The sequence below is a fragment of the Nuphar pumila genome, chromosome 5, assembly GCF_984573655.1.
Source record: "Nuphar pumila chromosome 5, dmNupPumi1.hap1.1, whole genome shotgun sequence".
Classification (NCBI taxonomy): domain Eukaryota; kingdom Viridiplantae; phylum Streptophyta; class Magnoliopsida; order Nymphaeales; family Nymphaeaceae; genus Nuphar; species Nuphar pumila.
In genome coordinates, this window is record NC_143253.1 from 8693552 (window position 1) to 8710931 (window position 17380).

General features: G+C 38.4%; 1 protein-coding gene across 1 annotated transcript; it reads right to left on the reverse strand.

Annotated features, from left to right (window-relative positions):
* Positions 1–192: 192 nt before the first annotated feature.
* Positions 193–11367, reverse strand: LOC149836676 (thioredoxin reductase NTRC-like). Its single transcript, XM_090007069.1, has 10 exons — positions 11002–11367; positions 9249–9462; positions 8985–9090; positions 6219–6484; positions 4617–4896; positions 4008–4115; positions 3137–3223; positions 2890–2994; positions 1892–2022; positions 193–463 (listed from the first exon to the last, which is right to left on the reverse strand). The coding sequence occupies exons 1-10, from the start codon at positions 11231–11233 to the stop codon at positions 403–405; spliced, it is 1590 nt and encodes a 529-aa protein (XP_089863195.1). The 5' UTR covers positions 11234–11367; the 3' UTR covers positions 193–402.
* Between the last annotated feature and the right edge of the window lie 6013 nt (positions 11368–17380).

A 17380-nucleotide genomic window follows, 5' to 3' on the forward strand; every position in this document is an offset into this window, starting at 1 on the left:
AAATGGTATGGTTGTATAACTGGTAAGGGTCTGCCTAACCCCAGCTTTCTCTGTCGAAAAAAAAGAAAGATGCTTAGCCTGTCATCTGTAAATAGCCTGTTTTTTATGATTCTCAAAATTTTCCAGAAATTGTTCGAGAAGGTTTAAGCAGAAAAGTCAGTTTCAAATATCCATGACTGCCACTGTTTACGATTATGAGAAAGACCACAAATCTGTATTGCTGCTGTTGAAAGGGAACATAAAATGTCATCATTATCTTTGACATACTAATGGCTTGTGGATTTGAATGCAATCATTTATATCTTAATGAAAAATACAACAAAATTGACTTGCACCTGCTAAAAAATTAGAAAAAAATTGCAGCTCATAAATTGATATGGTTGGGAATGGAGATGATAAACCTCATTTGTTTGCTTCAATAATTTCTCTGTATTCCTTCTTCATTTTCACACCTGAGATTGTCCTGCATTGTATCCACCAAATTAGCAGTCAATAACATAAAAGGACAATATATAACCAACAAAAACTGATTTGGCAACAATATAGATAATAGAAAGCAATATAACATCACAGATTAATTAGTACTAACCAACTTGTTCAAACCAGTAAAAAAATTTCCCACAAACAAAATATAACACGGCTGTACATAAAATTTAAATACCTTGAACCCACATTATGTGCAAGCTTAAAAAATACTACACCATAATCACTTGCATATGAACATCACAAACAAGCAGAATCCGGGGGGTGTTCCAGATCTTGCATCACACCCCCGATAGTCTGAAATGCCCTTTTACAGTTTTTCGTGTCTCCTATATTACCTGTTGTACCCAACCATGACATAATTTGAATAATGGATGCCTATATTCTTGTAAGCTAGAATATTACCAAACATAGTAACTCTGATTTTTCAAAATTTTTGATGTGGATTCAAGTTGGAAATAGCCATTAAAACAAAGAAAAGAAGATGATTATGCCAATCTTACAGCTTCCAGATTGGGTACCATTTCCATAAAATCCCTCACATAATAACAGGAAATGCAAGGCTGTTTGTAGCAGTAGATCACCAAAGTAACCCGTGCTGCACATGAAATGCCCCTGCTTCGCAGCAGCATACCTAGCAAGCACTTGTCTGAATCATATTAGTGGCAAAAATCAGCTTGATTATTCCAAGCTTCAACGAAGAATTGGATTACTCATGAGAGGAGCTTTTTCAACCTTCACAGAAATTCAAAGTAGACAGGACAACCAAAAAGGCAGCAAGATTTTGTTCCTAATATACTATGCTGATGCCATTAAGGCCGAGCATACATATGATCTTTCATGCTAAGCGAAATGCATGACAACATAACCCCATTGTCCATATGTTTGTGGGAGTGCATACTGTACATTATAATTTCCATGAACATAACTATTCTGTTAAGCATCCTCGAATCACCAACAGATTCTGTAAGCATTTCAGAGCATCGTCTTTTACAACTTAGAACAGCTACTGTTCCAGTACGAACCTAATTTGCTCATCACTGACCTCAGACACATTTATTAAGAAATTGCCATCCAAGAAAAAGAAAACTCCTGTCATCTATGAATAATTTCATAGCATCACTATCGATGAAAAATCCCTAAGGATGTGTCTGGATTCAGGGAGTTCTGCAAAATCAGAGTATAATTCCACTAAATTCATCCGTGACTGGAGACAGACCAAAGGATTTAATGGAATTTAGTAGAATTGAATTCCAATTCCAACAGATTTCCCCGAATCCAAAAACACCATAAGACACACACACACACACACACACACAGGGGAAGAGCCAAATTAACAGTTATTCTAATAAAATTTCTAAACAAGAACATGACTTCAAAAGATTGATGAAGACAAGAATCAAGAAACCTTAGCATTTCTTTGTTCTTGAAGAACTGGACAAATGGTGTACCCATAACTCCCGCGGCCTCAGCAATTTCTGGATCCTCTTCAATGTCTATCTCAACAAAATGAACGTTTTCATCAAATTCATCAATCACCTGCCACAATGAAAAGCATGAGTTCAGTTAACAGTAGAGGTCATCAATTTAAGCCGAAAAGCACTATGTTGTAAGAAGTCTTCATATTCAACAAGGAACAATGTTTTGTTCCACAAAGGAATTGTGACAAGGAATGGCAACATCAACATATTCCAAACGATGCATCAAAAGCCAAGAACTTGAGGTATCAGATGAATGTCTTTTTATTTTTAGTTGGAGAATTTGTCAAAGAAAATAGAGTTTAGCAGATTTGGTATGGGGTTAAATGTTGCTACAATCATTTGTATGTACAAATGACTTAGCAACTTCCATTGTTTTTAATTTTTTGTTTTTTTGGTCAGATCAACCCCATGGATGCAATCTATATGCTGTTTTAGTGGGAACCAGCTTTTGAATCACTGGAATCTGACCTGTGTACAGGTTTTCCAGCGATACAAAAATGGACAGTTGTAAATACACCAATATTTCCCGACTCAAGAAAACATGTTTTTTCATTGAAAAAACATGATCCAAGGGTCGTTTCCTACTAAATTGAGCAATCTGAACACATCTATGAGGTTAGATTGATTCAAAATAACTTGTGTTATGAGATTCCAACTAGATTGTACCTACAATCGACTATATTAAATATATACCATTTAGTATGAAAGGATATCATTCCAAAGCTTAGACTCGCCTAAAAAAAAGGATATCATCCCAAATTTACCTACCAAAGCTTAGACTCTTAGGCTACTTATAAGGGTATGATTTACAAAAAGTGCAGTTCAGTCATATGAATAAAGTTGCAATTATATTTTCATAACACAAATTTGTCTCAAATTGATGAAACCAATACATTCTAAGTGGGAGAACAATAATTGATTTTACCTTGCTTAAGATGGGTTTTAAAGTTCTACAAGGGCCACAAGTAGGAGCTGTGTACAATACACAGATTAGCCTGGGGCTTTCATGGTACAACTTCCGCAAAGCATACTACAGAAAAGGAAAACAATAAAGTTAGAAGCATATAACAGGACTCTAAAAGGCAGGAAGTGCACAAATCAGCAAGAATGCCATAAACAAAACTGCAAAATACTGCAGACATGACCAAATATTAATAGGACATCCACCTCACCTGACCCTTGTGCTTTGTAAGTGTGATATCAAAACCCATTTGAATATCTCTGTCTGAAAGGTCCTTCTTAACTTCTTCTGTTTTGGGCTATTAACAAATAAAATTGTCACAGAAACATGTTCTAGAAATGAGAAAAACAAAAAAAAAAACAAGTATTCTTAAACAACATATGTTCACACACACACACACACACACACACACACACACACACACACACACACACACACCATGGTCATAGTTTACCCATATACCAATTGATACCAAATATTTCATAATTAGTTAAAAGAAAACCCAGGAAACCGCTTCAACTATATATTCAACATAAACACATTCTAAAAACTTTAGGTGCAAACAGTATAGTGGGGGAGGTGGGGTGTGTGTTGGGGAAGCTCTCAGTGCCCAAAGGCATTAGATGTGCAAGAAGTACAATGCCAGCATCCCTCGAGCGCATTAATGCCATGGGACAAAATGATTGGCAGATCACATCTAAATAGAAGCATTTCAGTTTTTCTTTAACCTCCAGATGAACGTCATTAGATTTCACATATGCAAGGGAAAATATAAGCTGATGGAATGAGTAGAGATTATTCTGACAAAAGGTTATCAAAATTGAAAGAGAAAATTAATAAATCATAGGCATGTGCATAAGTGTTTATATCCATTTGTATATTGATACAATACATCTAGATATCACCTAATGCAAGGTACAATTCCATATGTGGTTACATTTTCATCTTGTGACAGTACACATCTGTTATTTAGAATTAATAACAATGTATTGACTGTTGCATTAACCATAATGGAAATTCATATAAAAATTGGCCAGAAAACCACAAAGCAACTTAAGAGCAGAAACATTGATGAAGGTTACCTGGTGAAATTCAACAAGAAGGTCATTTCTCACAAGGTATCTCTCAACAGATAATGCAGCTATACACCCTGACCCAGCAGCTGTTATGGCTTGCCTCCATTCATGGTCCTACTTACACCAAAAGAATATGATAAACATGCATTAGATATACATTTCCAAATGATGTTCAGTCATGTAAATTAAAGACAATTTCAAAGAGTTATGAAACATGAAAGAACTAGATATCAACATATGTACAAAAACACCTTATTACTCTTTAAAATTGTTTAAAATTGAGAATACAACAAGCATGCTTTATTGAACTTGATTTTGCACTAAAGAAAAGATTTTTGTTAGTCCCACACTGTAGGATATTCGACCTTTTGCATGTATACAACTTGTGTTGTCAAAATATCCGAAATGACATACTTGTGACAGAGAATTTATGTGTACCATCAATAAATTAGTGAACTATAAAATCACAATTTGTTTGCATAAACTGTCAACTAGAGAATTTTTGTACAGCTAAAACTTGTGAGTTCCAAAAAGTAGTTTTCAGATACAGCTAAAAATGTTATGAAAAACAAATAAAAGGTCTTGGATCTGAGAAGTTAATCTAAATAGAAGTACCTGCACGTCACCAGCAGCAAACACACCTTCAACAGAAGTTTTTGCTGTGCCTTCTTTCACTGATATGTATCCAGCAGAATCAAGTTCAACCTGACCTTCCAACAATTGGCTGTTTGGTGAGTGGCCAATACCATAAAAAAGGCCTTTTGCATCCAGAACTGACTGATCCCCTGTGTCAACCCTTTTTAACAGAATGCCAGACATTTGCCCCTTGTTATTGCTAACAACATCCGCCACTTCAGTGTTGAAGTGTACTGTAATATTTGGATTATTATAGATTCTGTGAAACATTCGCCAGAATCAACCTGTTAAACAAACATTCAAGAAGTTGAAAACTTAACTTCCATAAAATCAATTATCAATTTCTCTCCTGAATAGAATTGATCTGAAGAATGAAAATTAAGTTTGTCTCCACAAGAACTAAAGCCTTCATGTACGTTATACAGTTAAAAAAAATCACATGCCTTCACAAGCCCATTCACATTTTTGTGAAAATCATGTAAAACAAAAGGGACTAGGCTCAAAGGAAAGCTTAGTAATTGGACAAAGAAAAGGATCTTTATGAAAAGGTTGCTGGCATATCAATCAATAGAATTAATCAGCCAGCTCATAAGCTTGTTTATTTCTGATAAAAGTAACATCAAAACTAAATACAAGTTTCCACCATTGCCTAAGTGTAAAACATATGCACAGGAGAAAACCTTATGATAAAACACAACTAGCATGCTGATAAGATGATCAGCTGTCAGAAAATAAAGACCACAAAGGTTGCATATATGCACTCACGTACACAGGTGCACTTCCCGTGACAGATGGTATCAAAACTGTGGGAAACATTTGACATCAGATGACCAAAAAGCAGCACAAAAAATGAAGAAACAACAACTTTCGGAAAGAGAAAATAAAGGATAGACAATGGCTTGCTCACATTTTTGTCTTGCTTTGAAGAGTGGGAAAAAGTAAAGAAACAAATTTAATTTATTAGGTCAGGACCACATATGAGATATCCTGGACTATGAGGAGGCAAAACCTGAGTATAGACCCACAAGGCAACAGTGCATTTTTAAAACAGGTTGAAGAATTTATTCTGCTAAAATATCAAACCTTAGGTTAGGCAATAGAATATGCAACATAAATAGGGGCAACAGAGGCTAAAAGCATATACATGCCCGCATAACGTGTTGTAAGGCATAAAGGCAAAGGAATCAAGTAATGATGCCTGATATGACTCAGACAAGAGATGAACAGTTCAAGACAAACTATTACATGAGCTGCAAATCAACATAATTCATCTGAGATGAATAAGATGAATGCTTGTCAACAGAAGACCTTTTCAATATGAATATGCAACAAGTATTCTCACGTAGTTACCAGATTTTAGAAAAAAATAAAAAACAATAAAACTAACAAACTTAAAAAAAAAAAAAATAAAGATGGCAACCAACAAGTCAGACAGGCATAAATGAGAATTCCAGTTCGTGTGAAAGACTAGTAAAGAAGATGAGTCTTAAAGAGATAACAAACAACTTCAGAGAAAATAAATGTTTTTTCACTGAAGCAGATGAAACCAAAGTTTGGACAGGAAGGATATTATTTGCTCACCGGTCTTGCATGGCTTTTGATGCACGTAGTTGGTCTCCACGAACAAGTAAATGCACGTGACTAGCATACTTGGTGAGATATATTGCTTCTTCAGTAGCAGTGTCACCACCTCCTACCACTGCAAGTACTTGACCCTTAAATAAAGGTGATGCTCCATCACATATAGCACATGCACTTATACCTCTGCTCCAAAATTCATCTTCACGAGGTAACTTTAACTTTTTTGCTGTAGCTCCAGTTGCAAATATCACACTGTGGCACTTCACCTAGAACCAAGATAACACAGAATCAGCACCAACAAAGTTTAGATGTGTTTGCATGTTTGTTTGTTTGTGCATGTATATATATCTGCATGTCTGCATGCATTATGTATATGAAAAGAACTTCAGGCAGGAACAGTTGAACTTCAGATCGATCCAAACAGCAATGCTAAACTAAAGAAGAAAATGCAATTCTCAGTAGGAGAAAGATATGTAGAAATATGGAAGTGTTAAAATGTATGCATTTACGTATTCAGGTATGCTATTATATACATATATATTTTGATATATATATATATATATATATATATATATATATATATATATATATATATATATGTATATAGTTGTATATTAAAATAACCCTCAAGGGTATTTTTGTCTTTCTTATCATATGTACTTAGCACAGTCCATTAGGGAGTTTTTTCTCTTTTTATTTTTTACTTTTTCTATCTTAAATTTTTTGACTTTTTGACCATGGACTAAATTGTCCATATTATAGGACTGTTGGGATTCTCCCCAATGGTCACAAATGTGACCCTTGGGGAGCTCCCAACAGCTCTATTGAGCTCCCCTCTGTTGTATAAATAAGGGACCTTGTCCCCTCTTATTTGTATGGTTCTTTAGAGCATTTTATCAATAAAATACATTACTTATTTTATGTTCTCTTGTGCTATTGTGCCTAGACATCTTGTGCCCATTAGAGGCCTTGTGACTTTATGTATCTTGCCCATTAGTGGCTTGTTATTGCGTGTTTAGGGATAACGCTTGTGATCCCTCATTTTATTAAGTTGCTCTACAACTGATGAGTGAGTGCAAGAGTATTCCTTTATGTGAAACATATAAAGCATTAGCACAACGGTCATCCATACCAACAAATATATGTAATATTCTTCTGCTTCACAGTTTTGTTATGTTTGATAGGCAAGCTCATTTATGATTAAGTTTGCATTCTGTTACAGACAGGTCAGGTTTTCAGTCTGCGCAGAAAAGATCCAAACTGTAAGCACAATATACTATAATTTGAATTTCAATAGCATATGTGGTTGCAATTAAACAAGACATTAGCAAGATGCCATTTTACATGCAGCTGTCATAATCTTTCTGCATCACCACCTCTCCGTACCCGAATTACAGAAAAATTGTCTTAAGAAATGTAGCTTATCCGTCAAACTCCCATCCAGTTGAAGTCCTCAGCCTTCTGCCAAAGCATATAGGATGTCCTTGCTCTGACAACATACACATCATTTTTAACTGACAATAGCACGTTAGCACAGTGATCAGCATCCCAACCAGTCTGTCTTCACCACCCCATCATGCAACCTCAGCCCTGCCATGAGATCACATTTACTAGTGCTCACAATCATGAGTTCTTTTCCATCTGGTCAACCAGCATGCTGATTGTACCAACGACACATTATTAGGCAGCTTCAACTATAATCTGGATAGCCCCCTACTCCATATTCCCCCTCTTTGAAAAGGTTGTTCTGATCAAATGCCCCCCCTCCTTTTTTGCATAAGAAAGATAAAAGTGGACATTTTTTTGTTAGCTCCTACATGTTAAACACTACAGCTCCCAAACTCGATCATAATTTCTACTTTGTATCAATTACCAGATCCTAACCCAAGGGGATGGACTCATATCCTGTACTTTTCTATAGAAGAAATGTATAAAAAGTGGATGCATGAAAGAAGATGATTGCACAGCCTATCTAACACACATACATACATATTATACATATATGGGAAACATATTACGTACAAACGCCTGTGGATCTGCATGTGCAAGTTGTTTTGATCCAATCTGACCTCATGGATAGATTCAGCATGTTCAAAATAGTGGGAACCAGCTTTTGGATCACGTTTTTCAATAAAAAAACATGATTTTTTGACCCAGGAAAGTATCACACATTGTAGGCCATTGTTTTTTGAAGACTTATAAAAACCTGCCTACGTGTCACAATAGGACGATTAAAGAGCTGATTCTCACTAAGTAAAACATCTAGATCACATCCGTAAGGTTAGTTTCATGAAAAACAATAAAAAAAGGCATTTGTACCTCATGTCACCATGACTCAATGTTACCCCATATTATATATATATATATATATTTATGATGTATATATTTGATCCTTGAATATCATATTATATTTATCCTTTATTGTTTATTGATGCTTTCTATTTTGTGCATCTTTATATTCACATAATGGAAGCCATATTTTTTCTAAAGAAATTGAAATAGGTATTAGGAACAAAAGTGGGTCCAGATAGGAAGTTCATACTAGAGAGCTAGATATAATTCAGAAGACACTTATCCTAGAGTAATAAGTAGTATGTCAGTGGCATTCAACTGATGATTAACCAATTGAATGACCCTCTGATAACCACAATTAATAATCTAATCCAGTAATATACTCAGTAGTCAACATCTTTTCAGAATATATGCTCAAAAATCAGATTAAAAAGCCTAATGCCACCATCCAATGGAAAACTGTATGTTCTTTACCTCACGTTCACTGCTCCGAACAGTAAAGGGTCTTCTGCTTAAATCAAGATACTCAACATCTTCTTGGAAAAGCTCAGCCCCCCATCGTTCTGCTTGCCTCCGCATTCTAATCAATAAAATGAACCCAAATGCTTATAAGAACTAACTCAATCAAGGTACAGAAAAGCACAGACATTTCAAGGATGCTCAAAAGTCAATTCTGCCACTGAAACCCTCTAAAGGAAACACAAGACCACATAAATCAACTCTAGCAGCAATACTAACCTATCCATCAAATCCGGGCCAGTAATGCCATCAGGAAACCCAGGGAAGTTTTCTACTTCTGTTGTAGTCATCAGCTGCCCTCCTGGAACACCACCAACTTGGTATCCTTCGAAGACAATTGGCTTCAAATTTGCCCGAGCTGCATAAATTGCTGCTGTATAGCCCGCAGGACCAGAGCCTACGATTACTAAATTCTCAATACCTTTAGCTTTAACTGCAATATCAATTATCAACAAAACGAGAGCATCAAACCTATGCATAACAGCACTTTTATCTTGAGCTCTAAGATGATTAATTCATAATTAGGGATTACAAGCAATAAGACAGCTTTATATGGACAAATTAACAATAGCCCAATATCATGGAAATACAGTAGCAAGAAACTACAACCAACATTAAAGATCATCCAACAAATCATAGTATAATTTGGCAAACCTGGCGAGTTAACTAAGGAATCACCCGAGTTGACCCTGATTGGACCTAACTGGGTCACCGATTCAGGACCACCGATCTACATGCTTCTTATGTGTATTTTGTCATGCATTTTGTGGTTTTGATGTGTAATGCTCATAAAAGAATACTTGTTATAAAGAATCATATGTTTTTAAATCATAAATATTAACAACTATGTACAGTTGAACACTCATATAACTTAGTCATTGATGTCATGTGCTAAATTTAGTGATTATACAATATGGATTTTGATTTTTCCATATCTTAACACTAAAAAATGCACAGTCCTATCTCGTCCGAGTTACCGAGTTGACCCGCTTTGCCAACTATAGTTTGATCTGCAAACATGAAGCATAACCAGAAACACAGACCTGGCCCAACAAGCAGATAAGTATTTGCAACAGGGCTAATGTTGGAAAAACTAAGACTGCCAATAAAGAAGAGCAGCAGCATTAGGCAAATTGCAAAATGAACATGTGATCCTGAGTGTCAAGGTAAATGCATGCAAATAAAGAACAAAATGCCACCATCCAAGTGATGGTGGAATACTTTGCATTCGATTCAGAATACTAGTTTCTGCGCAAAATTTCCATTTAAGCTCTATATCTCGACAAAAGGGATAAGTTAGACATTGTATTGAACACCACGTCGTAGCATCCCAACTTATTCCCAGTTCTTCAGATAAGCGGGTGCATCCAAACTCCAAACACCCCTTCAGCACAACACTGGGGTGCGAAGCATGGAATCAACAGTGCATTCCGATCGTTGAATGTCCGTTGCCATTAGCCTCCTTCTCCCTTTCCACTCAACCCGATCCACATTTCGGTACTCATAGCATCACTAGATGAGCTTCGGATTCGATAAATTCCCGTCTTTCTTCGCACGTTCAAGATGCGACTACATGAAACATCAAACAGTGAACAAGTAGAGAATCATAGGTCGAATGAGATATCTGAACCGCACAGAGCTACATCATCTTAATTGAAGTTCTCTCGTGTTCAAATCCCACCGGCATCCATCCATCTCCCCTTCTTCACTACCGGAAAGGCTAAAGAATCACCAAAGTAGTTTCTCCACCGTATACTGTGGACAATTTAAACGACACCCATATACTCGGAGAAGCAAAAATAACCATAAAATTTAATTTCCAGCATCCAAGTTGTATTTGCATATGCAGAAGATAAAAACACAAAGAGTAACAGCGTCCACAACCAACTTAGGCAAATACGAGATTGTATCGACAAGAAGACAATCAGAAAAGAACACCAAGAAGTGATTCTTTGAGAATGAAAGCCCTTGCCTGAAGCGGCGGGTGGGTCATCTGTAGCGACAGCAGCACGGACGGGGCGAAGCAGACGGGCAGACGCTTCCTTGGTCACAATGTTGAAGTATCTGAGAGAAGAGAGAGGAAGTGGGGGGAAGGAGTGAGGTGTGTGGTGATAGCGCTGATGGGTAGGAAGGGAAGAGCGGTGAAAGGAGGGGAAGATTTGGTTGGTCACACTCCATGGGGTGGAAGAAGGAGAAGGAGCCATGAAGAGAGAGAGAGAGAGAGAGAGAGAGAGAGAGAGAGAGACTGCCTCTTCGTTCTATCCGGTGTGCGGGGACTGGAGACGATGCAGACCACAAGCGGCAGGACACTCCATCCTCTCTCGGTGGTGATTAGACGTTCGAGTGAGAGAGAGAGAGGATAGTAACAAACAAACAGGAGAGAGGTTTGGCTACTTGGCTTAGTTGGTTGCCTTCTTCTTAAGCTAACCGGCCTCGCCTTTCCAAAATGACTTGAACGCCGCCTCGTGGGGCAAAGAATAAGGAAAAATGGCTACTTGGCTTAGTTAATGCCTTTTTCTTTTCTTTTTTATTTAAGAATTACATTTTCCCTGCCAGGTTAGGTGAGGGACTCTCCTATATATATAGGACACACATTATTCATAAATTATCTATTTGGTTACGGGATTATTACTAAATATGGCATGGTGCTAAATGAAATATTTTATGGAATTTTTTTATTTATTTTTAAATTCTGATCATACTATATGCTTGTTTTTATAGAAATCAGTTCTTGGAGCATTTGATTCCTATGTATGAATAGGTTTTTAGAAGATTTCAAAAATCAATAACCTATTATTTTCATAATTTTTTGAAGCTCCACATACCATTTTTTTCGTCTAAAATGCATGATCCAAACATCGATGTCTAGTAAATCAATCATGCTGAACACATGGTATGTCAGAATTTTGATAAAATACCAAAAATCTAATAAATATTTCATTTAGCATCGTGCCATATTTAGCACTGATCCTGTACACCTGTCTAGTTATATATAAATTTTTTAACAACAACTCCAAAATAGATTAGCCAAGATCAGGTGACATCACATGGTTCTCTTGCTTTTGAGCCCCACAGCTGATAGACTGTCAGCCAAAGATGGAGGGCAGACAGGTGCAGAGACACTCAAAGTGTGCCATGTGATGGCTCCTGGTCTTGGTTCAAAATAGACCACCTAACCGAGTGTACCTTCCATTCAAGTAGATCTAGTGACTCGGAGAAAGATACCACCCTCCATTCCAATGTCTTTTATAATTAGAGATCTCAAGTCCAACTCTCTCTTCCTTGGCTATTGTTAGACTAAGAGCGTGCTTGAATTTGAATTACTGATCCCTCAACCGGACCCAGTTTGGAAATAACCAAGTCCCGTTTCAGACCCATGATCCATACATCCGGTATTTAGTGAAAGCGCCATTGTGTAATTTTAAGTACTGAATGCGACTCCTGCCCATTATCGGATTTAGCATGGGACCCATGCCAGATATGAAAGCCATGGAAATGAAGGGTCTCAATTGAGATCCCTAGAACTCCCAAAATATAGTGTTTTGGCTCAGTTGGAGTGGGGTCCTAAGATCTTAGATTGCTCATCTTTTTTTTGAAAGGCAAGCTGGAGTTAGGCCGACACCCACCAGTTACTATTCAACATACCACTGGAGTTTTGAACCTGCGACGTCCCACCACAGGGAGACGTGCACTGACAGCTCCTACCAACCACGAAGCCACCGTTGGTAAGATTGTTTACCTTGAACATGAGACATGAAGCAAACAAATGCACCTTAAGAGGACGTTTAAATGCCTCGGCTTTTTAGATCCGATGGATCGGATTCATCGGTTCTGAAAACCGATGATCTCATAACCTCTGATCTGAGAACTGACTACGCTACCCTCCAATTGGTTCTCACATCCCTTCCTCTCCTCCTCTTGTCTCTTAAAATAAATGATTTCAGATTTTCAAAAAATGGGGATACGAAATAAGAAGTATTTGCTGCAGTCATTTCTACATTCAATATATTAGAAAACACCATTTTGTTTCACCTTTTTTACAATATTTTTTTCTGGATCTAACCTTATAGAAGTGATCTACATAGTTTTTTTTAGTACAAAATAGGCCTCAGATCATGTAAACGGCCCACAAAGTGCCAAAATTTCAAGAATAAAAAAAATATTTTTAAGTCAAAACATATAATCCAAGTGTTTGCAACCAAAACATGTTGAACACATTTACAAGGTCAGATCGAGTGAATACAACTTGAATTTATAATTTTCTGACTAGATTGTACATTTTATAGACTAGCAAATATTGATCCGGTAGGACTCAGACACTAGAGTGGGGGGCTTCCCCCGCATCAACACCACCTCATATCATCTGATCTGAGATCCGATCTTTCAAACACCCAGAGGCGGAGCTGGGGGGTGGGGGGCAGGACTGGGCTGTATCCCAAACAGTTATTTTTTTTTTTTGTTTTAAAGCCCAATCCTAGCCCAGCCCTGACTGCAGCAAATAGTTTGATTTGTCCATATGAAATAAATTTTTATTAATAATTGTAGCCATTTTTTATTTTATCTCAAAAAAAAAAATTTTGGGGGGCGCTGCCCCCGAACCCCCGACTATTACACCAGTTTTTTTTTTTTGCTACACCCCTGTTTGCCCCCCCCCCCCCCCCCCCCCCCCCCTCACATGAATCCTAGCTACGCCACTACAAACACCCTCTAAATTAATGAATCCAAAATGCTTGCTAAAACTAGATATGTTTTCAATGGCTTATGGTTCATCTTAATTTTTTTTTATGACGAAGTTCCCCACCAAAGCAGGTAATCTCCAGGTGGGGTCACCGACCCAAGCACTTACAGAGCCCAAAAGTGAAAGGCACCTGCACACCTAGTGAGAGTCGAACTTGGAGACTAAGAAGTCAGTCCCTTCTCCCTAGACCCGCTACCACTCTGGCTACTCGGGTGGGTGTGACTCGTCTCAAGTCATACTTATGGAAAAAGTGTCAAGATTGATCAAATTCCAAAGCAGCAACAGCCCCATCAAAGCCTTTCCTTAAAAGGACATAAGCCTAGTCTATGAATCAGGGTCCAAAACCATAGGTCAGATCCTTGAAGAGTAGGACCATAACCTGCAAAACTTGTCTTGTCCATCCAGCCCCTATTAGAGCCTGATCCTATCAACCTTTACTTCCAGCTTCATTATGGGTTCATGAAAAGATCATGTTGCTCGAGTTGGCATGTATGCATGCATGGGCTACAAATATGCAACTGATGATGGAGCATCATGGTCATCACCTACAATATTACAACATAGGAGTGACTACTCGAATTCAGGTGTTTAGTTTGGATGGTCCATGATCTAGACTCCTCGACATTCATGCATTAGAAGCGTTTATTCAATTTGCAGCATATATAAACCTCAATAAAAGAGGAGGTAGCTGCCTACCCCGATCCGTGCCTACCACCATCTTACCGGACTTCTAAAAGGATTTTTCATGTTTCTTCAAAGTTAACCATATAAATGTTTTCTATATGCTTGATTTTATAGGAATGATTCTTGGATTGTCCGATTCGTACATGTGGGCAGGCTTTTATAAGGCTTCAAAATTGACCGTCAACAATTTTCATGAATATTTAAGCTTAAAAATTTCATAGATCATGGACGTAGGCCAAGAGAGGCTGAACCACGTGTGTGCTCTGATACCACTTTGGTGCACTGTGTTTCTCAATAAGATGGGCTATGACATTGTAGGTTATTAAGTCTCGTGACTGGGAGGTCATCTCTCACGGTTCGATCTTCTTGGGCAGATGAGTGCAGTTGAAGTGGTCTAGTCAGGAGAGAAATTGGGAAGAAGATTGTGCTTTCATTTTGTCCTCTGCTTACTTGGACAGTGAGGAAGTCGTCATAGAGACTTAGGCTAAGTAAAACAAGCTCACTGCTAGTCATCCCTGTCGCCCAAACATATCTTTTCCTTCCTTTCGTAAGCATCATGTCTCTTCATCGAAACTGAATCAATGGAGATATAGTCTCCTGTTTTTTGGCTCATAGCATTTGTATCTTGTTTTGTTTGAGGAATAACTGACAAAGACGTATTTGGTGGCCATGTGGCCAAGTTTATCTCTCCTTGAGGGGTGGTGGTCAAACATACAACATATCAAGAGTGTGAAGGTGCTCGATAGAAATTTTTATCCCTTTCAAGATCTTAAGAAGAGACTGGCCCCTTAGAATTTTGTTGGTGAGCCTATTGATAATGTAGCAAGCCTATAGCATCGTTCCAAAAACTTTTTGTCACATTCATTTGTATAAGTAGGGCTCTTGTCATCTTCAAAAGATGATATTTTTTTTGTTTTGTCACACTATTTTGTTGGGGTGTTCCAATGCAATTTGATCCAGACTCCCAAAACGAAAGGTTTTTCTATGACCCTCTCAAAGTGTGGGAACAAGCACGTGTGAGCTCGAAGCAGGTTATATGTTCTCCCTCCGAAGAGGGCAGTTAGCTACATATTGTGTTCGGGGGGTCCCAATGAGCACCACGTATTTAAGCATGTGTGTCTCGTATCCCCATGTTTGTCAGCATTAATTAGCATTGGAGTTTGATGTGATTTCAAAGACTTAAGTACCCTCTCCTCCATTGGTGAAAAAAAAATGACGATTCTAGAAAAGGAGTGGTTGTAAAGACTTAAGTGCCCCGAAGATGATTATTTAAGACCCAGTCTTTGCATTGCAGGATTATCTGAGAAAGAAATCTCCCCTGGAGGAAGCCATGAACATCAACCCTCTCACTCTCTCTCTCTTCTCTTTCTGCTTCTATGCACATCCAACAGAAGATCCTACATTTCTCCATCAAACACCGACTGACCTGCACATTGACTGTTGTGGAGCCTGATTCAGAGTTTTTACCCTTACAGGAGGAGGGTTTGGGGGCTCCTCTCAGCGTGAGTAGCATCATTCAACTAAATGAGTTATGGATCCTGATTCAGAGTTTTTACCCTTACAGGAGAGGGGTCTGCTGGGGGTTCCTCTCAGCGTGGGTAGCATCATTCAACTTGAAGAGTTGTGGAGCCTGATTCAGAGTTTTTACCCATACAGGAGAGGGGTCTGCTGGGGGCTCCTCTCAGCGTGGGTAGCATCATTCAACTTGAAGAGTTGTGGAGCCTGATTCAGAGTTTTTACCCATACAGAAGAGGGGTCTGAGGGCTCCTCCCAGCTTGGGTAGCATCATTCAACTTGATGAGTTGTGGAGTTTGATTCCGAGTTTTTTCCCTTACAGAAGGAGGGTTTGGGGGCTCCTCCCAACGTGGATAGCATCATTCAACTTGATGAGTTGTGGAACCTGATTCAGAGTTTTTGCCCTTACAGGAAAGGGGTTTGGGGGCTCCTCCCAGCGTGGGTAGCATTGTTCAACTTGAAGAGTTATGGAGCCTGATTCAGAGTTTTTACCCTTACATAAGAGGGGTCTGAGGGCTCCTCCCAGCGTGGGTAGCATTGTTCAACCTGAAGAGTTGTGGAGCCTGATTCAGAGTTTTTACCCTTACAGAAGAGAGGTCTGAGGGCTCCTCTCAGCGTGGGTAGCATTGTTTAACTTGAAGAGTTGTGGAGCCCGATTCAGAGTTTTTACCCTTACAAAAGAGGGGTCTGAGGGCTCCTCCCAGCGTGGGTAGCATAATTCAACTTGATGAGTTGTGGAGCCTGATTTAGAGTTTTTGCCCTTACAGAAGGAAGGTTCGGGGGCTCCCCCCCGGCGCGGTCAGCGGGCGGGGGGTCCATGGGGGGCCGCCCCTGGCGGGGGGCAGCGCCCCCCGTATCAAATTTTTTGGGGGCCTTGTATAAATTTTTTTATTTTCTTTCCCTCTTTTAACTATCGAAAAAGAGCAATAAAGCGTTTTGTTTAATCGTGGGGCTCATGTTTCCTTCGGTTTTTCTTGCTTGAGGTTTTCGTAACACCCCTTCCCACGATTTTTCTATTTTTCATTTTCTGTTTCTTTCCCACAATTTTTTCAATGACTCCCCTACAACAATTTTTAGTGTTGTCGGGTCTCCAACGAGCCCCACAGCGATTTATAGTGTTGTCCGGTCTTCCAACAGTGATTTATAGTATTGTCGAGCCTTCCTACAATGATTTGTAGTGCTTTTGGGTCTCTAACGAGCCCCACAATGATTTATAATGTTATATGGTCTTCCAATAATGATTTGTAGTATTGTCGGGCCTTTCTACAACGATTTATAGGGTTGCACAACATAGAATATTAGAGGTCTGGTTTTTAGTTAAAATAAGGAATAAAATAACCATAGAAATTATTGAAAATTTACAGGAATAAACTAGACTCAATAACGAATACACCATTTTTTATGGATTTGGAAT